The sequence below is a fragment of the Lepus europaeus genome, chromosome 2 (genome assembly GCF_033115175.1).
Source record: "Lepus europaeus isolate LE1 chromosome 2, mLepTim1.pri, whole genome shotgun sequence".
Lineage (NCBI taxonomy): Eukaryota > Metazoa > Chordata > Mammalia > Lagomorpha > Leporidae > Lepus > Lepus europaeus.
The window spans coordinates 92,556,443-92,580,606 of NC_084828.1; the positions used below are offsets into that span (position 1 = coordinate 92,556,443).

A 24,164-nucleotide genomic window follows, 5' to 3' on the forward strand; every position below is an offset into this window, starting at 1 on the left:
AATCTGGCACCCCAACCGGGACTAGAACCCGGTGTGCCAGCGCCACAAGGCGGAGGATTAGTCTGTTAAGCCACGGCGCTGGCCATAAATTGTTGATTTTTTAAAAGACTTTATTTACTTATTTATTTGAAAGGCAGAGACAGAGAGAAGTCTTCCACTCACTGGTCCACTCTCCAAACAGCCAAAATGGCCAGAGCCAGGCCAATTGGAAGCCAGGAGCCAGGAGCTTCTTCCAGGCCTCCCATGCGGGTGCAGGGACCTAAGGACTTGGGCCATCCTCCACTGCTTTTCCAGGCCATAGCAGAGGGCGGATTGGAAGTGAGCAGCCAGGACTCGAAACGACGCCCATATGGGATGCCGGCACTGCAGGCTGCTGTTGTTGTGGATGCTTCTGAGAGGAGGAGCGCGGTGGGGGCAAGAGGCACGGAGTCACCACACAGACCCCAGGAGCCGGGTGAAAACAGGCCAGAGGCAAACAGCCTGCAGACTCATTTATTTCAGCAGCTTATGTAGCCGAGGCAACCAATCTGGTCAAGGGGCGGTTTATGCCCTAACCAATCACAGCCTGTTGCCAGGCAGGCTCCATTGCCATGTGGTTTCTGAAGCCATCAAATCACAGCCTGTTACCAGGCAGGCGCCGTTGCCAGTGGCCATCTTGGCATGGCCTTCTCATTCCACCACAGGCATCGGTTTTACCCACTGTGCCACAATGCCAAATTGTTGATTTATAAATAAAATAGGCACAAATAGATAAAAAATGAAAATGGATTAGCTTAAAAACAGAAAAAGAAACTTCCTTGTTGTGGTGTAGCGGGTAAAGCTGCCGCCTGTAGTACCAGCATCCCATATGGGCACCGGTTTGAGTCCCGGCTGCTCCCATTCCAATACAGTTCTCTGTTATGGCCTGGAAAAGCAGTAGAAGATGGCCCAAGTCCTTGGGCCCCTGTACCCATGTGGGAGACCCAGAAGAAGCTCCTGGCTCCTGGCTTTGGATCAGTTCAGCTCTGGCCGCTGTTGTAGTCATTTAGGGAGTGAACCAATGGATGGTTCTCTATCTCTCTGGCTTTACCTCTCTGTGTAACACTGCCTTTCAAATAAATAAAGCAAATTTTTTTTAAAAGTACTTGCTAATATTTGTGATGCTAAAAAGAAAACTCCTAGTAGAAGTTATCTTTGGAATATGTGATGTAAGAGATAGATGTCTCCCCTCCTTTCTAATTTTATGCTCTTTTGATGATGAATATGTATTACTTTCATATTAGAAAATGCATTTTATATAAAGAAAAATTTGAAAATCCCACTCACCCCCAAGACTCTTACCCATTAAGACTTCCCAAGTCCCCCTATTAAACTGATCTCTCTCCTTTATATTTCATTATCATACTCTACCTTGTGTTATCCTATCTCTCCATATTTGCCTACCATTTTTCTCCCAGGCAGTTATGAATGTGTGCCTTGTGATAGCAGTATTATAGCAGGTTTAGCATTGCAGAAAATGACATCACTGTTCTCTCATGTTAGCATGATAACAGCTACACACAGGCCAGGCTTCTACTTCCTGCAGGTGTTGTGAGTCTTAATACCTGCCTCCCAGTGACTAACTCAGTGTATTCACCGGACTGAAGAAAATTCCTCTTCCTATTGTAAAATTTGTTTTCCAGTGAATCCAGAGTGGGCTCAGTGTAGCTGGTGTGGGATTTCAGGGATACCAGTGAGCCCTTCTCCTCTCTCCTGCACGGTCTTTGGATTGTCCCCAGCACTAACAGATGGGTTTTCTGGATTAGAGCATTCCTACCCCCTGGAGCCACAGTGCACCCCCTGGCACAGCAGAACACATCCTAGGAGACTTCCCTAAGGGCCGTCAGTGGAAATCAAGGCCACCAGGAGGAACAGGGAGCCAGGGTTAGGATGGAGTCCCCAGGTCCCAGTGCATCTTATTGTGCTTGTGTTCCGGAGGCCAGGAGCCAGTGTGGGTTCAGCACACTGCCAGGGCGGAAACATCCTCTAAGAACAGTCTCTGAGACACTGAGAGATGGGCTGTAATGGACAAGACTATTGGTGGTGGCCGTGGGGGCGGGGGTGCGTAGGGGTACCTCTCTCCTTATTGGCCTTTCCCTTTCTGGCTTGCTGCTTCTCCCAGTTGGCCAAGGAGCCAGGATCCCATCTTTCCCTTCTCTATCCCTAATACACACACGTTAAGAGTGAAGCAGACACTGGAGTGAGCAACTGCAGGAGTCCTCCTGCAGACCCTGGATGGAGGAGCCCAGTCCGCCCAGCTCACCAGCATGAAGAGCCTTACAGAGGCAGAGGACACTGCCAAGTCGGCAAAGCACAAATCTCAGTTCTCAAAATAACTGCAATCCACATTTCTGTAAGTTCTGCTTTGAGCAGCCCTTTCCACTGGGACCCGGAGAGAAACTCAGCCTCAGTCTGAGAGTAGGATACCTCTGAACCCCGGGGAGTTTACAAGGCTAGGGCATGGGTGCAGGGTCGAGGAGATGGTCTTCAGTGTTCTCTGGCCACTCAGTGCCTGAGTAGGGTGTCCCTTGTTCATGAGCCCATCAGGAAGGGGGTGCCTAGGGTCCCACCAGCCTGGACTGCGGGTCACAGGAAGCCTCAGCATCTGAGGACTTGCAGTTGAGCCAGAGCTCTGGCTGGGAAGCAGGCACCAGGCCCTAGGCAGACACAATGTCCGGCCTTTTGTAAGCAGGGAGTTATGAAGGCAGGGAGTGAGTGGGGAGGGAATTATATTAGCTTGCTAGGACAGTAAACGGCAAAGCGCTGCAGACTACACGGCTTAAACAACAGAAGCTCATTCTCTCGTGTTTCTGGGATTAAGATGTTCGCTGGGTTTGTTTTTTTCTGAGTGCTATTAAGAGTCTGTTCCAGGCCTTGCCCTAGCTTCTGGTGGTTTGCTGGCAATCCTTTGGCATTCCTGGGCTTCCAGAAGCATCACCCAGATCCCAGCCTTCATCTTCCCGTGTTCTCCCTTTGTGTGTCTGTTCCCAAGTTTCCTGTTTTTGTAAGGACAACAGTCATATTGGATTAGGATTACTATGAACTCTTCTTAACTAGTTATATCTGCAGTGACCTGATTTCCAAATAAGGTCCCAACGTGTGGTACGAGGGGTTAGGAAACATCCAGCTCATACCCGGAGGATGAGCAATCTATGAAGAAAAAGAATCAGCCTCTATCTCCTCTTCAAGAGTTTTACTCCAACATTTCAGCTCTTGCCATGGGCCATCACTCAAGGATTTGGGGGTTTCAGAAACCAAAGCTTCCTGCCCTATTGCATCCCTTCCCTGAGGCACTGGGTGAACAATCACTTAGTTATTTGAATCCACGCAAGAGCAAAAGGAAGAGAAAGCAATAAACCAGTCAATAGTTAAAAGACACTCTCCTTTCCAGCAGTACTGAAGAGGAGGCTGTATTAGTCAGCCGTCTGTCACTACAGGGAAATCCCTAATCCAAGAAACTCATGAAGTAAGGTTTGTTTTGGCAAATGGTTTTGGAGGTTTGTGGTCTGAGAATGGGTGGGCTCCTTTGGTGTGGCCATCTCGTGAGACTGGCCATGGCAGGGCATGTGTGGGGGAACGGTCATTTGGTGAACCAGGAAGCAGAGGGAGAGGCTAGATCTGACTCAGGATTTTATAACCAACTCTCTCCCAAGAACTACCGTCCAAGGGCAAGCTGCCAGTGACCTAAGGACCTCCCACTAGGTTCACCCCAAACGTTTTCACCCTTCTTAGTATAATTAACAAAGAATTTTTGGATTTAAACTTGAAATATCTGCATGGCTCCAGGAGCCATGACCTATCCAAACCGTAGCAGAAGGCTGAGGCCAGAGAGCTAGTGGAAGAGGATAGGGGAGGTGGGATTCAGGATTCCAACTGTGCTTCTTCCTATGCAAGCATTGACAATCATCAGTTTTAAGAAAGAAGAGAAGGGGCTGGCGCTGTGGCGCAATGGGTTAATGCCCTGGCCTGAAGCACCGGCATCCCATTTGGGTGCTGGTTCTAGTCCCGGCTGCTCCACTTCCGATCTAGCTCTCTGCTGTGGCCCGGGAAAGCAGAAGATGACCCAAGTCCTTGGGCCCCTACATCCATGTGGGAGACCCAAAGGAAGCTTCTGGCTCCTGGCTTCGGATGGGCCCAGCTCTGGCCGTTGTGGCCATCTGGGGAGTGAACCAGCAGATGGAAGACCTCTCTTTCTGTCTCTTTCTCTGGAGCTCTGTCTTTCAAATAAATAAAAATAAATCTTAAAAAAAAAAAAAGAAACAGGAAACAGCATATTAAAAAAACACATTTATTTTAAAATTGTACATAATCTTTGGGTAATTCAGAATTAGCTTAGGCATGTTTCAGAAGTTTCGGAGATCAATGTCTCAACTCCAAACCAAAAGCAATAGCTTATTTGATCGGTAGAAGGATCGGAGAGAACCTCATGACACAGGATGAACAGGTGACTGCTGAAGAAGACAGAATCTGTAGAGAGACGCTTTCCTGCAACAGCAGTAATAATCTTAAAATCATCTGTCACATAGATCAAACACCTCACCAGACCAACAATAATACCCATATCTTATGTGCATTTTATCAAAGTTTCCACATTTAGAGAGCACAGAACTGTAAGCCCTGTAGACCTCAGAATCATACTTAAATTAATTTGATCCCTTATATTAATAATAACAATTAACAACTAGATTCTACCCAGTGTAGTCTCAGTCTCCACACCAACATACCTCCTGCTGATGGGCTGTGCCCCACCTCCCCCATTGGCACTCAGTGGCCATGATTCCAGGTCACCACGAGTCGCATCAGAACATGAAGCAAGCCAGGAATCTATGGGCCCAGAGAAGGGTCCAAGGCTTGTCCCAAATAGCAGGTAAGCAACCCAGATGCCCCACCCATTCCTATACGGGCTGCAGGCAGTGAGGAAGAGGCTCGTGGTCAACCACCTCAAAGGGTTCCATGGGTATTCCTTGGGGGTAGCTGTTGTCTCCCAATTCTGAGGACAGGGCCCCCACTTCTATCCCCATCCTGCGCTCCCGTACAGCAGGGTCCAGCCCAGGTGTACGCACAGAGTAAGTCCTTCATAAAGAAAGGAAGGAAACCAGTAAGTACTGAACACCAGTACTGAGCCAGGACAGGGGCTTTGATGCAATCCTCACAACAGCCCTGTGAGGTAGGATCATCACCCCATTTTATAGATGTAGAAACAGAGGCTCAGGGAACAGGATTTTCCCAAAATGGCACATCTGGTAAGTAGAGGTGCATCAAATTGAAAACTCGGGACTTCCCACTCCAGTGCTTTTTCTGTTACCCATGTAAGCCAAGGGTTTAGCGGCACATGAGTAACCCAGGTGCAAGATGGTTGGTTTGAAGCTTAAATACCAGGGTCCCTTGAGCATGTGGGGCTGGCCTTGGGAATCCAGACAGGGGACTCTTGGGACTTGCTCTACTCTGTGGCCTTGAGCAAGCTATTCAATCTCTGCACCAGGGCCCTGACAGGTCCACTGTGGGTTCCCAAAAAGGGGCGAGGGCTTAGCAAAGTCACTGAGGACCAAGTCTGCAGTCCTAGCGGGCTGGCCTCTGCTGGGGGATTCTGATGTCACTCCCTTTACAGGCTGGGCGGAGGACATGGCAGTGACACCACACACCTCCCACCTTGTGAGGACCAGCCAGGCTCTCTCAGGTTCTGAGAGTGACGTCAATCTAAAAGATCTGGAATCTTCGACAATGATCCAGTTGGACAGAGGAAGAAGGGAAAACACAGCTGAACTGAGGCAGACATAATCTGTTTGACATGCTTCTCTCTCCCTCTAGGACCCACTCCAGGGTCTAGCCCTGAAGCCATTTACCATGCACAGACACAGTTAGAGTGTGCCCCTGTCGGGTACACAGACACCAAGCCCTTGTCTATAAGCCCACGTGCACCAAGTCCACTGACTCCACTGCCTGCTTAGATGTCAGCCTCTCGCGCTCAGCAGGGAACAACTCCAGGACAGGAGCTGTATCTTTCCACACCTTCCCTCTCCACCTGACAGCAGAGAGCCACTCCAAACCCTTTGCTCACAAGCACCCAGGCTAGGGACCAACCCAACCAGCTGGAGTGACAGGAATGTGAGCCACAGGCAGGGACCCTGGCAGCAACTTTGCTCTGGAGGAACTGAACGTGTTTCTCATGCCCTGTACCAATGGCTTGTCCCCTCTAGAGCCAGCCTGCACCTCGTACAACCATAATTTCTGAGAGCTCTTGAAACACGAAATCAATATCCAGGTGCTGATTTCTGGCCACACAGAGTGCTGGTTTGTGAGATTAACATCATTCAGTTGGGCAAAACCTTGGCTAAGCCTTGGCAGTCCTGGCAGAAAAGTTGGGTCTGGCATCTACCCACGTGGAAGGAGGGCAGGCTGCTATCTGGAGATGATGCTGGCTCATCCATGTGACAGGAGGAGGGTGGGGCTCCACACTCTCTGTGCCTACAGGGATGGCCAGAGCTGGTTCCTTCCCCCAGGCTCCCGAAGCCCCCAAGCTCTTGCTCACAGAAAGCCACAGAGTGCAAGGAGCAGGCTGGGAGAGTTCAGGAAAACTGTCATCGGAGGCTGGGGTGGCCATGAAACCAGTCATACGATGCCCGATGGAGGAGAGGGAGGAGACCTGGCCCCCTGCCCCCACTCAGCAGTGGATACCCCGGAAGCCACGCAGGGTGGCTTTCCCATACAGGTAAATGTCCTCGTCCGTGCCCTCGTTGAGATGCTTTACCAAGTTCTTCTCAAAGAGGAGTGGGTGGTAGGCGCCCAAGGTGCAGGCGCTGTCGAAGAACTTCTGGTAGTAATAGCACACGTCAGTCCTGCGCTTGGACGGGAGGAACTCGTAAATATCCACCTGGTCACACAGCGTCAGCATGATGAAGATGCCTGCAGAGAGGGACACGGGGGAGGCACGCCTGACATGATGAAGATGTCTCCAGAGGGGGACAGAGGGGACAAACGCCCGACAGTCCCCCACCCAGGGTCTCGGAGCTCTGGCCAGTGGGTACAGCAACTCGGACCCCATCCTTGCAGATCTGTCCACTGGAGTTTCCGTTTACTCCTGTGATCCCCAGGCTGAGTTCTTCCGGGCAGCCCAAAAGACTGCCCTTTGGGATGTAGGGGCTTTATGCACCATCGTATCCCTGGGACCCAGACCCAGGCCTGGCTATGAAAGGCCCTCCCTGAACCCTAGCAGATCTCATGACTCCAACAATTAGTCAATGAGTTTATCAATGGAATCAGCTCTATGAAGAAAGAGGACAAGGTGCCTGAGTCAGCTAAGGAGACAATGCCATGTGGTGTAGTTGGCGCTTTCTATGCAGCTATATCCTGGAGGAGCCTCTCCGATGATGTTACTGGGAGAAAGGCTGGGAGCCGTCCAGTCCTTGCAGGAAATCTTGTGTGGGCAGGAAGACTTTTCTTCCCCTAGCTAAGAGGAGCAGCCCCTGGTCTCAATTGATGGACTCTGCTCATTCAGACACGGAGACTGGAGTGGAATGGAAGTTGCCCTCCAGAGAGGCTATGCGGTACATGGAGACACAAGCCCAAAGAAGAGGCAGGAGACTCATGCCACTACCTATGCTAGGCCCCAACTCACTGAGTCCTCTTGTTTGGGGAATAAGGCTTCTATGAGCCTGAGCCTCTTAGCTGCCCCAAACGACCTACGGCATAGTCCATTCTTAGGATAAAATAACATCATAGTCCTAAGATTCCTTCTGTCAACTATAAGTATGAGGAATATTTTAAAGTTCATGAAGAATATGTATTATGAAAACCTGTGTGGATTTCAAGATTTTTTTGGTATCAAAAATAAACTTGTCTTCCAATTCCAATTTTCTAGCAACTTTTTGATGCACCCTCATAAAGTAAATCTTGATGATGGGCAGTTCTCACTGAGAGCAAAACTGTAAACTGCTGCCATCAACTTTGCTCCAGGCATGAGAAAAGCCTTCTGGCTACCCCTAGTTACAGGGGAGCAAAGTCGGCTCTGCCAATCACTGATGTAGACACAGCCGACGTGGTCCTAGGAATTACGGGAGCGGACATTTCCCACGACAGAAGACTCAAGTAAACCTCAAGGAAGCATAGGGGTGGAAGGGGCCATGGGTATGGGAGATGGGGCAGAGGGGACAGGGTGACAGAATGGCAAAGGCAGGCATTGGGGCAAATGGAGGGTGTGTTCTTCGGAGGCCACCTATGCCTGCTCCAATGGCTCCAGGAAGAGCCCCAAGTGCACCCGCATGAAAGGTAAAGAGGGTGTGAAGAAGATGTGACGTCCTAACAGCCCCAACCTCTATAAGGCGCACCTGTTAGGTCAACATTTATTTATTCGTTGACTCAGGGAACATTTGCCAAAGGGCTATTCCCTGCCCAACCCACCAAGGTAAGTCAAACAGAATCCCGGCCCTGAAGGAGTGGTAGTTTAGCGTGAGAGGTAAGCAGACAAGTGACGCGCTGGAGAGTGGCTGGGGCCATCCAGTGGGAAGCAGTTCTCTGGGGGGCAGCAGAGAAAGCCTGGGCACACGGAGCCTGGAGCAATAGGAAAACTGCCCAGTGGCCCAGCTAGGCTCACAGAGAAAGGCAGGGAAGGGCATGTGGACCAGGAGATGCAGGAAAGAAGAGGGTCTCTGGTCAGCATTCAGGACCCTCCACTCTCTGCCTGCAGCCCATCCCATGTCAGCTCCTGCAGCCCCACCCATACCCCCTCCCCCAAACCAGCCAAGCTTCAAGCTCATTGTCCTCTCAGGGCCAGAACTAATAAAAGCAGCAGCCATATTACTGGTTGTTCCTTTGCTTCAGCTTCCTATATGGCTGCACAACCCTGTTAGTGATCTTGCCTTTATTGAAACACTTGCTGTTCAAATCTTTTAATTAACTGTGATTTTTAACGGTGTTATATTAGAATATATCCCTTGATCACTGAGTTTTGGGCACCCCGTTAAACTGCACACCCAAGACATGACCCCTGCCAGAGCCCAGCCCTGCCTATCCCTCGTCCTGCTTCCCCCTCCTGACTATGGGGTCCCCCGTACCCCATCTCCACCTGCATGGCCTCCCCTCTCTGAGGCCTACTCCTAAGTTACTTCCTCTCCGAACCTATCTCTGGCTGCCCAGCCTAGGGCTCTCTCCCATGGCACGGGGTGGGCTCTCCCTCCCGGCACAGACTCGGGGTGCATGGAACTCCCCTATGGAGACACCAGGAAGGAGGAGAATCACACCTCATTTGTCTCAGTATTTTAGACAGAACTTGGCACAGCCACGGGCAGAGCACGGTCCTGGCAGCTGTCTGGGGAACTAGGAATGGAGGAATGAAACCCCAGGAGAGAGCCGCACGCTGCTGCAGCCACACCCGCGTGGTCGTCCTGAGACACGGACTCACCAAGCATGCCGGAAGACGGCGGGTTTGGCTGAATCTCTTCCGGGGAGATTTCTTGGAGGATGTCCCACAGTTCCCAAGGCATCTGGGGCTTGAGGATGTAAAAGGGCTGATTGGGGTGCAGCCTGCGGTAGCTCTTGTAGTTACTGAAGAAATTGTAGTCGGGATTCTGGTACCACTGGAAGAAAACAAGGATGCGGTGTCCCTGAGGGGAGAGACGTCCCCGGGGCTCGTGCATGCTCAGCAGAGGACTTGGAAGCCAGGCAGGAGCCAGAGGCACAGCCCTTTCCCGGGAGCAGAGTCCAGAGGTCCCCTCGCATCACGGCTCTCACTGACCGGCAGACGGAGGCCAGCACGTGACCTGTGCTTTTAGGGACTGTGGAGCCGAGGGACCAGGGACAGCTTCAGAACTCAGGACGGCAGCACCTGGGAGTGGCATCAGAGCTGAAAGGGGCCCTAGACACCTGCACACCCATCATGCGTATTTGTAGGGGAAAACTAGAGCGAGGCTGCCCTATCTCTGGCTTCAGGGTCCTCTTGATACTCTGAGACCTAAGCGAGATCAGGGCCAACTGCAGAGGTCGGGAGCGTGTCAGTGGTGTCACCAGGCAGCCTCTCAGCTACCAGTGGACCCAGCTGAAGAATTAAGTGTCCCAAGAGTAGTGCCCTCTGACCTCCCTCCTTTAGCCATTGGCCGGAATAGCCGCCGCAGCCTCCATTAGGGACAGCCAACTGACAGGCCTAATGTGTGGACTGTCCCAGAGACGCTGAGAACAAGCGAGCCTTTCCCTGAAACACCTGGTGCCATCTGGGCCCTCTGCTTCATAATTCAAGTCCCAGGACAGGGAGCGTCCCCTCATCACACGCCAGTTTCTCCATCTGTAAAATGGGAGCAACCGTGCTTCCATCTACTTCCTCCCATCATGAGTTGAGTGAAATGAGAAGAATTCTGCAAACTGGAAGTGTGGGACCAAAGTGTGCTAGCGTTATTTATAGGAAGAGCTACCACTGCCCATTCTTGCTCACTGGGAATAGTTGCATCTGGGAACACAATCTACCCAGGAGGGTGACAAACCCAGCCACCACGACTCCCGGCACACAGCGGAATTGCAAGGCAAATGCAGGGCAGGGACAGACAGCAGCTGTCACGGGACAGGAGTGCACCTGTGCCTGCTGAGCCAGAGGAAATGGGGGGCCCTAAAACTCAAAGATCCAGTCCTCAAAACTAGCCCAGTTCACCCTGACTTTCAAAGCCTAGGAGCTCAGGAAAATCCAGAAGCAACTGGAAGACACCCACTTACCTTGGGGATATCTGCGTGGTACACAGAGGGGTCCCACACAATCAGGATTCCTTCATTGTACAAACTGTCCTTGAGGAAGCGCCCTTCGGTGGTGACCAGCTGCAGGGACAGAGAGACAGGCTGTCACTCACACATCTACACGGACACATGGAGCTCACCATGGTGACTGACACATCACAGAGTGCAGGGCTTAACATCAGAGAGAAACACCCAAACATGCCAGCCTGCGTCGTGTTGCCCTGAAAGGACATTTATTGCAAGCCCTCGGCTGTGGGGCAGAAGGGGTCCCACGCAGACTTCGAGGTGACTGGGGTAAAAATGGCAAAGGTGGCAGACCTTGTGTCTCATGGATGGGGCAGAGGAGTGGGGTTGATGGCAGAATCCCGTATAGTCACAATGATCTCAGGAAATGCCTTCAAACACCGACAACGTCCTGCTCACAGTATGTTCTCATCATAATGGAGACCAACATAGTATCTCTCACTGCGTCCAGGCCTGAACAGACAGATGGCTGGGTCTTCGCTGAGCATGAGCTGCCTGCACAAAACTATGCATCGCTGAACGTGAGACCCTCATCAGGCTGCTAAGAGTCACGTGCACGTGGCTTCCATGTGGCTGTAACAGCTCTGCGGGCACAAATTTGCAAAATTTATCATGAGCCTTTTAAAAAGATGTATTTATATTCTTTGACTCAATAATTCCATCTGGGGGTCTACCCTAGGAAAGAATTCAAATTCAGGGGGAAAACGACCCACAGAAATGTTGCACAAACTATGTTGATTATGTTACTCCTCAAAACAAGGAAGTTTGGAATTGATACCAAACAATCTGAGCTGAACTCTCAGCTTCGTTGCTAACCTATCCTATGACTGTGAGGCCTTCATTTTCTTGTCTGTGAAATGGGGATAATGGTACTTGCTCTGCTCTCTCCAACTGGAACTGCCTTCCAGATCAAACAGGGACCATGAGTGAATGAGGAAGACAAAAAAGTGACCCCGAAGGCTTAGCAAGGAAGGAGCCATGTGCCTCTTGGAAAGTCAAAAGTGGCCCACAAGGAAGGCAGGCCAGGCATTCACCTTAAAAACAAAGTGGGAGATGATGCTGCCCAGACAGGAGCAGACATCAGAAACCAGGTCGAGAATCAGCCGAAAATGAAAGCAAGATGATCACAATAATAATCTCTCCCACCCCAACTGCCATCACCAAGGCTGAGACCTAACCCCCACCACGGCCGCGTCTGAACACAGCCACGGACAGGGGCTGGCTTGTGTGGGCCTTTAAGACCTTGGAGCCAGCCCAGCCCCAGCTACAGCGGGAAGATATCCTCAGGAGCCTGAGAGATAGAACTTCATTTCCTCAGAGTATCTCTGCGACAAGACTCATGGACGGTGGGCTACCTTTGCCAGGGACTGAGCAGGGGTAAGACATGGGCCCTGCCTACAGACTCAGGCTGGTGGGGAAGGTGGGCAACCGAGCGAGGACTAACACAGCCGTGGTGTGACAGCAGAGGCAGGGTGAGGCTGAGTGCGAGCCAAGCAGAACACACCGGGCCAGGAGAGCAGAGAGGGCGATGTCACAGAGCCAGCGCCAAGCCGCAGACAGGAGAGCGTGAGGCGCAGCCTGTGGGGTCCCCAGTGCCCTTTCTCTCTGCCTTCCTTTCTAACGAACACTCCTGATGGTTACCTCAGCTCTCGGCTACCTGAAATAAAAACCTCCCAGCCTCTCTTGCAGGATCTGAGGTTTTGCTGCCTTCAGAAATTCCCAGACTGGCCGGCACTGTGGCACAGTGGGTGAAAGCTGCCACCTGCAGCGCTGGCATCTCATATGGCGCTGGTTCGAGTCCCAGCTGCTCCACTTCCTATCCACCTCCTTGCTAATGCGCCTGGGAAAGCAGCAGAGGATGACCCAAGTCCCCGGGCCCCTGCACCCATGTGGGAGACCTGGAAGAAGCTCTTGGCACTCGGCTTCAGATCAGCTCAGTTCCGGCCATTGAGGCCATTTCGGGAGTGAACCAGTGGATGGAAGACCTCTCTCTCCCTCCCTCCCTCCCTCCCTCCCTCCCTCTCTCTCTCTCTCTCTCTCTCTTTCTGTCTCTAAATTCCCAGAGATACACCCAACAAATGAGCTACCATTTGATGATGCTTACTACATCAGGGTGCTTCCCCATATTATCTCAGTTCATCTGCCTAGCAGTGCCATGAGGGAAGAACTAATATTCCCATTCTACAGGAAAGAACACGAACTCAGAGATGCTAAGGACACGCCCAAGTCCCACAGTCACATCCAAATCACATCGCCTCTAAGCACAGAAGTCGGCTTCAAACCTGTGCCCCACGCTGCCTCACACAGCAGCGGGGGCAGCCAGAGTCCTCGGAAGGGGATGTCAAACACAGCATGGGACAGAGGACCTGGGAGGGTCCTGAGCCAGTCACATCTGGAAAAGCCCAGAGGAACTGATCCCAAACCCATCCTTTAGGGGTAAAGTGAGACCCGGGGAGAAGAGAGAGTTCTCTGAAGCTACAAGGTGCGTCTGTGGCAAGGCTGGGACCAGAGCCCAGATGTGGGCTCCTACCAGAGGGTTTGCTCTGCTCCAGTGGGGCTACCATAAAACCGGCAGGTATTTAAATGTGGTGTAGTAGATTAAGCAAGCCGCCACCTGCCATACCAGCACCCCATATAAATACTGGCTGAAGCTCCAGCTGTTCCGCTTCTTATCTGGCTCCGTGCTAATGTGCCTAGGAAAGCAGTGGAAGATGGCTCAAGTGCCTGGGCCCCTGCCAGCCATGTGGGAGACCCAGATGGAATTCCAGGTTCCTGGCTTCGGCCTGGCCCAGTCATGGCTATCGTGGCCATTTGGGGGAGTGACCCAGCTCTCTCATTCTGTCTGTCTGTCTCTTTCAAATAAATCTTTAAAACACACATTAATCAATAAATATGCCAGCCTCATAAGGATGGGGCAGGGGTCTCCCTTAGTCCTTCTTTACATTTGGAAACGACATCCGCCTGAGCCAGCTGAGATGCAGGAAAAAGCGCTCCAGACAGCTGGAAAGAGGTGCAGAGAAATGGTCATTTCTTCCAGAGAGACAGAGTGGCCAGGGCTGGGATCTGGTGGAGGAAAGGAAAAGCCAGCAAGCTCCATCCCCAGCCAGAAATGGACGGGGCTCTGAATCGATCCACGTCCACTCCTGTGTGTGGGATTCGCAGGTTGCCTCGAGGCTACATGGGCAGCTGGGAGCAGGATCCCAGCCCTGTGCTGCATCTCCAGCCCTCAGGTGCTCTGCTGGGAAAGCAGTAGAAGATGGCCCAAGTGCTTGGGCCCTGCACCCACGTGGGAGACCGGAAGAAGCTCCTGGCTTCGAATTGGCCCAGCTCTGGCCATTGTGGCCATTTGGGGAGTGAACCAACAGATGGAAGACCTCTGTGTGTGTGTGTGTGTGTCTACCTCTGCCTCTGCCTCTCTGTAACTCTGCCTTTCAAATTAAAAAAAAAAAAAAAAAAAAAAAAAAGTCCCTGAGCCCATATCATGAACTCAAAACTGTATCAGCAGGATTCCATCAAATCACCCACTCATCCAAGCAGTTCTTACACCTGTTGTTATTGGAAATTCCCCACCTTTACCACCCCTGCCAATACTCACCCAGGTACCTATACATCAGTCTCTCGAGAAGAAAAACTATAGCTTCAAGAAAGCTTTGGCGGGGGGGAGGGGGTGTGAGAGTGTGGATGGCAAGCAGCCCCAGAGCCCGGTGCCACCTCTGTCCCTTACTTCCTGGGCTGCTCTGTACAAGTCTCGCAAACTCTTTGAGTCTAAGCATCTCCAAGTCAGGTGCTTAGGGCCACCCTTCACAGGGGTGTCACGAAGATGAAACAAGAGAGATGCCCTCAACAGTGCAGCCATGCACACACACACACACACACCCAATAGCCTAGGTATGCAGTGGTACAGTCTATAGTGCTTACCCCTGGGCAAAATCATTGTGCATTCTGAACAATGCACTTCTCAGAACGTGCCCTCACTGGTAAGCAATGCATGACTGTATAAGTGTAGTAAAAGGGGAACCAGCTATTATTTCAGGAGAAGCCCCATTAAGTAACGTGGAAATGACCTGGATGAAGTCCAGGCAGGACGCCCTGTCACTAGGCAAACAAGGCTAGGTGCCCTGTCACTAAGCAAACGTTCTCTCTCTCCAGTTCTTACAAAGCTTCTAAGGAAGCCGCTGGATCTTCTTGTTCCATTGTGTCCCCTCCGAGGCCCACCGAGCACAGCAGGTGCTCAGTTGAGTCAAAATTCGATTTATTTAAAGGCCCGCATTTGAATCGCTTTCCTGTTGAATCTCAGAACCACACCTGACACAGGGGACCTGAAGAGGTCCGCTGAGCTGAAACCTCGGTATGACACAGTTCTCTATAAAAAGCCATCTTCTCGATCAGAAAGTGCCTTTTTGTTTTCCATGGCTTTGTCACATCCCAGATGCACAAAAGGCTGCTCTGTGCCATGAGAGGAGCCCCCACTGCCCTCGCAGGAGGAAAAGAGGGAACTTCCCAAGGGCAGAACTCTCCCCAAGTAACAGCCAGGCCTCCAGTTCGCTTGAGGGGGCCAGGTGCCCGCTGTGCATGATGGGAAGGGCTCATTTTGCCCCTACACAGAAACTGACACAAGACTGTAGGATAATTGGAAGACAAGAAATCGGGCGGGGGTGGGGGTGGCCCTCCAGCTTCCTAGGATATCAAGGTGAGAAAGGGCAGTGAGACAAACGCAGGGCTCCCAGTTCAGGAACTCAGAAGCGCTATAATGGAGTTCCACACGACGAGAGTCTTCGAGGAACAAGCAGCTACCCAGCGCCTGCTCTGGGTGGGGAGGAAGGAGGCTCGGCGTCCTGAGGAGGACAGGAGGGGCTTTCTCAAGAGTGGACGGTGTTCCCTGGGAAGTGGGGCCCTGCCACGGAGAGCGAAAGCAACATGTGCTTCAGCGGAAAGCTGTGCATTGTCCCTGGCACACCCTTGTGCCCTACCAAAGGCTGATTCTGTGGGAGCTATTTTCAGGTTCTTTGTCACTGTGGGCAACCGATGGACACGCTGCCTCAACCTAGCCCTGGAGAGCCTCGACTGCCCGTCTCCCTCCCTCCTGCCACCTCCTGGAACAACAGGTTTCATTCCTCTACTTCAGTGTGTGCTGTTTTCCCACAGGCTAATGTTTCTGTCTGTATGAGAGTCACGGATCTTACTTTTTTTTTTTTCCAAAAACCAGCCTTGAACAGAAGTCCTGCACCCCTTCTGGTGAGCACTGCCCAAGAGGCCCCGAGGCAGTTCGTTATCCCTGCTGGGATCTGGCAAGGTACAGTCAGTCCCAAACAGGAGGAGGGCTTCCCAGCTTCAGCAGCGACCGCCGTCACCACCGTCTACAGAGCAGGTGCTGCACGCAGAGCACTCTGGGGTGAAATGCTCCACACTTAGGGTCCCCTGTGGTCCCACAGGGACCCTGCATGGTAACCATTCTGATTCCTGTTTTACAAAGAAGGGAACTGAGGCTCTGACAGGAAAAGCACCTGGCTCAAGGCACTCCTGCTGGGAAACGCTGGGGGAGGAATCTGACCTCCTCTAGTCTTCTTAATCGTCAAACTTACCTTGGCTTTGTATACAGGTATGGACTCTGGAAGATTAGAGTTTAGTTCTTCACTAAGACTGAGGCACCACGAAGAGATGCCCAAGGCGCTGGTAAGAGACTGCTGAGGGCTGCTTGGTCCTCCCCTCCCTTGTCTGCTGCCACCTTCTGACCTGCAGCCCCTACTGTCCATGCAGCTGAGATGAGCTTCTCTAAACACATCTCCCACCTCAGAGTGGCCCAGCATTGCTGAAGCAGAACATACGTCACATACAGTTGACCATTCGAGACATTTTTATTATACAACTCAGCAGCCCTGAGGACATTCCCCTTATGTAGCTATCACCACCATCCATCTCTACAATTTTGCCATTGTCCCTAACTGAACCACAGCACCTATCAACACACCCCACCCCGGCCGCCACCATCAAGCCTGTTTTTCCCCTGCTTTCTGTTTCCATGAAGGACTACTCCAGGTACCTCCCGTAAATCATGCAGTGTTTGTCTTTTGGTGAGGTCTCCTCCACTGGCTTTTATTTACAATTTGCTTTTCTGATAACATACTTCTAAAGCTGGCCGTGTTTAAGAGTCTAGTGCAGTGGTATTAAGTACATTCACACTGTTGTGCAACACCATTATTCATCTCCAGAATTCTCTGCAATCTTGCAAAACGGAAACTGTGTTCATGAAACAGCACCTCCTCTGCCTCCCCCTCAGTCCCTAGTCACCAACATTCTACTTTCTGTAGCTATGATTTTGACTGTGCTAAGTAACTTATACAAGTGGGATGTTACAATATTTGTCTTTTTGTGCTGGCTTATTTCTTTGAGCATAATGTCCTCAATATTCATTCATGTTGTAGCATGTCGGATTTCCTTCCTCTGTAAGGCTGAGAAATGTTTCATTATATGTATTATAATTGGATGCCATACTCTGCTCATTCATGTATTCACTGATAGGCACTGGGGCCTCGTCCACATTTTAGCTTTTATGAATAACAGCTCTGAACATGCGTACACAAATATTTCTCCACATCCTGTCTTCCATTCTTTAAAGAATATACTGTGGCACAGTGGGTTAAGCCGCAGTCTGCAGTGCCAACATTCTATATGGGCACTGGTTTGAGTCCCAGCTGCTCTACTTCTGATCCAATGCCCTGCAAATGGGCCTGGGAAAGCAGCAGAAGATGGCCCAAGTCCCTGGGCCTCTGCTCCCATACAGGAGACCTGGAAGAGGCTCCTGGCATCAGCCTGGCACAGCCATTTGGAGGGTGAGCCAGTGGATGGAAGATCTCTCTCTCTCTCTCTCTCTCTGTAACTCTACCTTTAAAAAAAAAAAAAAGAATATCCTAAGAAGTGGGATTGCTGGTTCATATGGTAATGCTACTTTTATATATTTTGAGAAACATATCATTTTACAATATTGGCCATTTTACAATCCCACCAATAGTGAAGTGTTGCAATTTCTCCTCATAGAAGCTCTCCTAATGGGTGTAAGGTAATATTGCATTGTAATTTCAATTTGCCTTTCTGGGCATCTTTTCTTATGCCTATTGGCCACTTGTATCTCTTCTCTGTATCTCTGTGATAAGAAGCATCAATGCATGATCAGAGCACAGATCCCCCGAGTACTTAAAGGACAGCGTCCATACTGCCCGCCCTGGTCCCACAGTCGTGTGCAGGCTGTTCCAGGAACACACAACAACTGCCCAGCCAGGGGTTGAGCGGAAGGACTGGGGAGCTGCTTCTGTGATAACAGGTGAAATTAACCGTAAGTGATCTTCTAAACCTCCCCTGGAATTTTCAAGCCTTCAATAGACTCCAAAGTTCCAAAACAGCTGCATTACAGATTCTGCCAGTGCAATGGTTGTCAACGTGGGGAAACAAACTGGAGTGCTTCCCACTCCGCCACCTTCCCAGGATCCCACCCACTGTCTGCTGAACGTACTCCGTTCTCTCCAGTTTCAGAAATGAAGAATCCACAATTGCACCCGGCATTTCTCCTTCCATTTAGTTCCAGAGTTACTGGAAGAACAACCTGCCTTCGCCCTCCCCTTTCCCTCTCCCCAGCCACTTCGTGACACACTCCAGTCTGGCTTCTGGCTTCACCATTCTTGGCAGACAGTTTTTGCTAAGGTCACCAGTGGGCTCCCTTTTGCTGAAGAGAGCAGCTGTGGTTCAATTATCCCCTGAATTGGGCTTTCGGGAGCATCTGATACTGGGGCCCACACACTGCTTCTTTGCTTTTGGTACCCAAAGCTCCTGGCTAGGACTTCCCTCCTCGTTCTACACTTTCTCCCTTCCTGTCATTCAGTCCCATTGTTTCATTGCCACCCAGACACAGACAATGCACAAATTCTCACCTCCAGGGCAGACCTGACTTCAAACTCCAACCACATTGGTACAAATGTCTACTTGTCAACTCTTCATGGAGATTGAGAAGGTAGCTTAGACTGGCCCTCCCTAGAATCAGAGAAGTATGGCTCATACCTCTACCCTCCTCCTGGACTTGAGCCATCATCACCCAAAACACCTTTAAGTCTCTGTGATCTCGGTGATTCTAGCCAGTCAGCTACACAAACCAGAAACAGCTGCAGCTTTGGCGCCTCTCCCTTCACTTCTCATACCCGATCTAACACAAACCTGCTGACTGCATGTCCCAGAGAGCTCTTAAATCCATCCTGTTCTCACACTCATTTTCACTCCTACTCTGTTGCCAGCTACCAGCATTTCTAGCCCAGACTAATGCAAGATCTTCCCATGTCTCTCTGATCAGATGGAAGCCGGGCATGTTTACCAAACGCAAATGAAAACTCCACATCACAGCACCACGGTTTTGACCCCTTCTTCCCTTCCGTCTCATCTCTCCCTACACGGCCCCACATACTACACCTCTCCCTAAGTCCTTACGCTGGCCGCACACTTTCCGCCCAGGATCTTACCTATTCCATCGACTCATCTTGAAAGCTCTTAAATCCCTTTTCATCTTTTACTCTTGCTCCACCTACACAGCTAAGAACCACCTCCTCGAGAAGCCTTCCTGACTTCCCTGAAGAGCTCAGCTCTCCCTTTTGTGAGCTCCCTTGCCCTTGTCCATCTCGTGCAATTCTCCACTGCACCTGCACATTGCTTGTCTGTAAGCAGCATGAGCACAGACAGAGGCCGAGTGTGCAGCCGACACTCCCGGCCCAGTGTCTGCTCAGTTAGAGTAGCTAACATTTCTTAATACGTGGACCAAGATACTATTCTATGTGCTACGTACAGGTTTCTCATCTGCATCTCCTAGTAACTCTGGGAGGAAAATACTATATCTTTCTTTCTTTAGAGATAATTAAGCTCCTCTCTTTAGAGACAAATAATCTGGGCCTGATCATTAAGTTGGTAGGAGACAGCTGAATGTCAAGCCCAGGCAGGCTACCTGCACAGTCTGTGTACTGATTACCACACTCTCCCCAACAGTGTGCCTAGTTGTGGAGTGCGTGAAGTAAGGGTAAATTAACATTTCTCCTGGATATCTGTGAGCCATATTACACAGAAGCAGAGGTTAGGCAGTAGGGCTCCTAGAAGTAGTACCCCCTAGCTCCGAAGCTTCTGTGACTGGAACATAAGAAGGGCACAGTGCAAAGCTGGGCCTAACTTCTCTGGCTGAATTTCTAGTCTGGCCAGAGACGGGGCAGCCATGAAGGTCCAGCCTCACCTCCCTCTATGGGGGAGTGCAGCTCCCTCCACACCTCCACCGCCAACGGAGCCGAAGCTGCTGCAGCGCCTCTCTCAATTCCTACACATCTGTGTCCTGCCAGCCCCATGGGCTGAACATCTCCCAAGTATTTCTCCAAATTCCGCCTGCCTTTCAAAGACTAGCTCAAGTGTCACTTACTCCAGAGTCTCTTGCTTATTAGCCAAGCCATTTCTTTCAAGGCTCCTTGCTCTAGTTATGATGAAAGTAATACCGACAGTCCCCAGCTTACACTGGTTCAACTTGCAATTTTCTGACTTTACAAAAGTAATAGAAAACCATTCTTCACATTTTGAATTTTGGTCTTTTCCCAGGCTAGCAACATGTAGTAGGAATTCTCTCCAGATGCTGACCAACACACTGTCAGCCACTCATTCATAAGGGAAGCAACCCCCCGCCCCCATCTAGTGCATTGTGTTACAAAGCTATGATGTTTGGTGGGTCAGGTGAATTAAGTGCATTTTGACTTAAAATGTTTTCAATGGGTTTACCAGACTGTAACCCCATCATAAGTCAAGAAGCATTGGTATAAAAAAAAAAAAAACCAAAATAGAAGGTTGAACAGCAAACAGGCATTGGAAGCATCTAGAGGCTACTGGAGGATGGTATACTAAGAGAGAATAACCATCATTTTTTTTTTAAGGGGCAGAGGGCATAGAAGGAAGGACAAAAACAAGATGGTGGCTGTTTGTAAAGAAGTTAAATTCCACCAACCCCATCCCACCATAGAAAGAGTCTTAGGCTGTGGGCCTCGGATACAAAGCAGGCTGTGCAGGGAGCAAGTCTGGCCAGCTGGTGAGTTCCTGGAAGTCAGGAAGTGTAGAGAGAGAACAGGAGAGGAGGCTGGCCAGAGCGGGGAGAAATGTACATTCTAAGGGGCAGCTCTGAAAGAGTTTCTGCTGGGGGCCAGGGATCGCTCCACTCTAAGAACCCAGGGAAGCGCACAGAGACTGAGCGTGGACACAGACACCCAAGACTCCTCTGCTGACTCAGGACATGGCAAATGCCAGGCATCACAATGCAGGCAGACAGAGCTGCAGCCCTCTCATGCAATTTTGAGGAATCTGCAATTCAGTTTTGCCCGCTAAGTAAGCCTATTGACAGAACCTGGTGGCAAGACTATTTCTCAAGGTTCCATAAGTATTGGGAAATCAGAATTGGCTACCTGAAAAAACTTCAGGAAGCTAATTTTCTAAGGGAATTCATGAAGTCACACACAAATACCAGTGCTGAATTACACCTAATCACATGATGACAATGTTACTTGTGTAACATTTTACAGCTCGCACATTGCTTCATTAACTTTTCACAACACTCCTTACTCTCCCCTGGAGCTCCCTGCTCTGCTGTTCCTCCTATGGCAGTCCAAGTATAAGCTCCAAGCTGCTGCACCAGCAGAATTCTGCCTCCCTAGACACTAGACACATTCTTGGGTGCAGAATAACATGGCAGGGGGTTTTAACGAACACATCAGCAGGCTGGTGATCACGGATCACTGTCTTCTCCTTCTCCAGTGTGGAATCTAGGCCTTGGGGAGGGCAGGGCACTTAGGCTGCGTCTCTGAAGTGCTCCTGGCAGATACATCCCGTGGTCCTTCTCTCCATCTCTGCACAGAAGAAACGTTACCTGAGAGTTCATCAGGCGAATGGTAGTTTTTGTGCCCACATCTTGTTGGTAGTTGGCTGTGGGAGCCCCATTAAACCTCAGGACTGCATCATGACCATCTATAAACCACAAGGAAACAGAAAAGAGGCGATGAGTACTGGCAATGTGCAGGAAGAGAGAGGGACACGAGGAAAGAAGGCAGGAGACGGGCAAGGGAATAGTGCTTCCCGACCACGGCCGTCATCACACACAGAGAAATGATACTTGTGGTGCTTAGGCAAAGCTCGTATACAGACGTGATCACCTGTCTGCTGGCCACTGCAAAGGCTGTAGAAGTCCTATCATAGCCTTCCTGAAATCTATTCAGTGACACACCTATGCACCAAGTTCAGAACTAAGTGAACAGGGTCAATGAGCTCCTTATGGTGGGCTCACTGCTCCATTTATCAAGGGGCAAGCCAGACATTCACTTCATGTCACCAGTAGGCCACTGTTTCTAGTACTGCTAGAGAAATGCAGCTGCTACCATATGTCTAGTTTATTTCACAAGTACAAGTTACCCCCAGTGCACCATGAAAAGTGGGCAGCCCTTCAAAGTGGAAGGAAATCATTGCAACACCCAAGACAACAACTAAGAGTTCCTTCCACTTCAGGAACCTACAGTCCAGGGTAAGGTCACAAGCTTGGTGTGGCACAAATGCCACAGGAGCTCATAGGGTTAAACTAAACCATTTATTTTCCTTTTTCTCTTTATTTTTTAAAGATTTATTTTTATTTATTTGAAAGGCAGAGTTACAGAGAGACCAAGAAACAGAGAGAGAGGTCTTCCACCCACTGGTTCACTTCCCAAATGGCCACAATGGCTGGAGCTGGGCTGATCTGAAGCCAGGAGCCAGGAGCTTCTTCTGGGTCTCCTATGTGGGTTCAGCGGCTCAAGCATTTGGGCCAACTTCTACTGCTCTCCCAGACCATAAGCAGAGAGTTAGTTCAGAAAAGGAGCAGCTGGGACTCGAACTGGCACTCACAGGGGATGCCAGCACCACAGGCAGAAGCTTAGCTTATTACACCACAGCACCAGCCCCCTTTCTTTCTTTTTCAAATAAGCACTACGTCAGAAACAATACACAAAGGGTCTTCAAAATGTTCATGGAAAATGTATATTATGAAAAAACTATGCATAGGTTTTAAATTTCTGCAAAAAAAAAAAAACCACAACTTTTAACTCATTTTTTGACTACCTGTTTTATCTGTTCTCATGCAGATTAGACAGGCCATCTCACAAAACCCTAATTGCTTCTTGGTCTCTTTGCAGCTGTTGAGGCAGAGTTTTGGAGACTTGAAGAAGTTTCTTTATTTAGCATTGACGAATCTGATGGGGGAGGGATCCAATAACCTGTAAGAACCATCCCACCCTGAGCATTTGTGATCCCAAGGCAGCTCATCCTTACCTTGCTTGATGAAGCAAGTTTGATGATCACCAGACTTGGGGGTCATCTCAACCCTCCAGTATCTTATTTACCTTCAGGTGGGTTTGACTTAGGCAATTATTTATCCACAAGGATGGATGGGGAGAAGACAAGACTTCTGGCTCACTACAAGATGATCTGGAAAGCAAATGCCCACAGAGCTAAGGGATGATCGCCTCCCTCTTTATGTAGATTTCAGTATATACACTAAACCTCAGGATTCCAGACACTTCATTCACAAAATCAGCATGCTCGAAGCCTCAGTCCCAGAACAAAATGCTGTTGAAACAGCTTGGAAGTCTCACGAGTTGTGCATAGTCCACGCTTCTATCAGCTTACAGGGCAGACACACTGAACTACACGTTAGGCAGCAGGTGCATGTTTCCACAACTCACAACTGCAACAAGCCCTGTGGCAATCAGCCCACTGCTCTCAAATGTGATTAGCAGCAATCACAGGACAAAGGCAGATCCATCAGAAACTTCACTCTCACAGATGAATCAATTACTGGGGAGAATCCAGGAGAAAAGCAATGACAAGCTCCAACAGAGTAACCGAGAGTTCCCTCAAAACTAGTCACACAGCTGTGGTCACAGTTTAAGGAAAATCTCCATGGGACAAGCTTCTACCCCAGGGCTGGTTACTTCCGAGAGCCATCACTAACCCCATGTACCACGCCATGAGAGGCAGAGATACAGAGCCAGGAGAGGCCATCGGCATGAGAAGTCTCCAAAGACCACAGCTCCTGCTAACATCCAGCTAGCAAGCAAGGGGATGGGGTCATCCATACCCCAACCCCTTTCTCCTCCTTCCCTCAGATCTTGGAGGCATGATGGAAAAAAGGGAGACAGCCTGACTTGGAGACCAAGGAGGCCGCCTGACAGGGGCCAAGACCTCCAGTCAAAGAAGAGACTGTCCGTGGAGGCAGCAGGGGAAATAGATGTCCCAACTTCACTCTCCCATTTCATGCCTGTGCTTCTCCTAGTCAGTCCCAAGCAAAACCTAGAAAGCAAGGAATACAGTCTACGATTTCAGGAAACACA

General features: G+C 50.2%; 1 protein-coding gene across 1 annotated transcript in view; it reads right to left on the reverse strand.

Annotated features, from left to right (window-relative positions):
- Positions 1 to 4,292: 4,292 nt before the first annotated feature.
- The window catches only part of ST6GAL1 (ST6 beta-galactoside alpha-2,6-sialyltransferase 1), a 123,087-nt gene continuing 103,215 nt past the window's right edge, over positions 4,293 to 24,164 (reverse strand). Inside the window, exons 5-8 of the mRNA XM_062210307.1 lie at positions 21,677 to 21,774; positions 10,714 to 10,812; positions 9,416 to 9,590; positions 4,293 to 6,921 (exon numbers count right to left, since the gene is read on the reverse strand). Of these exons, the coding sequence (XP_062066291.1) occupies positions 6,680 to 6,921; positions 9,416 to 9,590; positions 10,714 to 10,812; positions 21,677 to 21,774 (614 nt within the window). The 3' untranslated portion in view covers positions 4,293 to 6,679. The remainder of the gene's footprint in view (positions 6,922 to 9,415; positions 9,591 to 10,713; positions 10,813 to 21,676; positions 21,775 to 24,164) is intronic.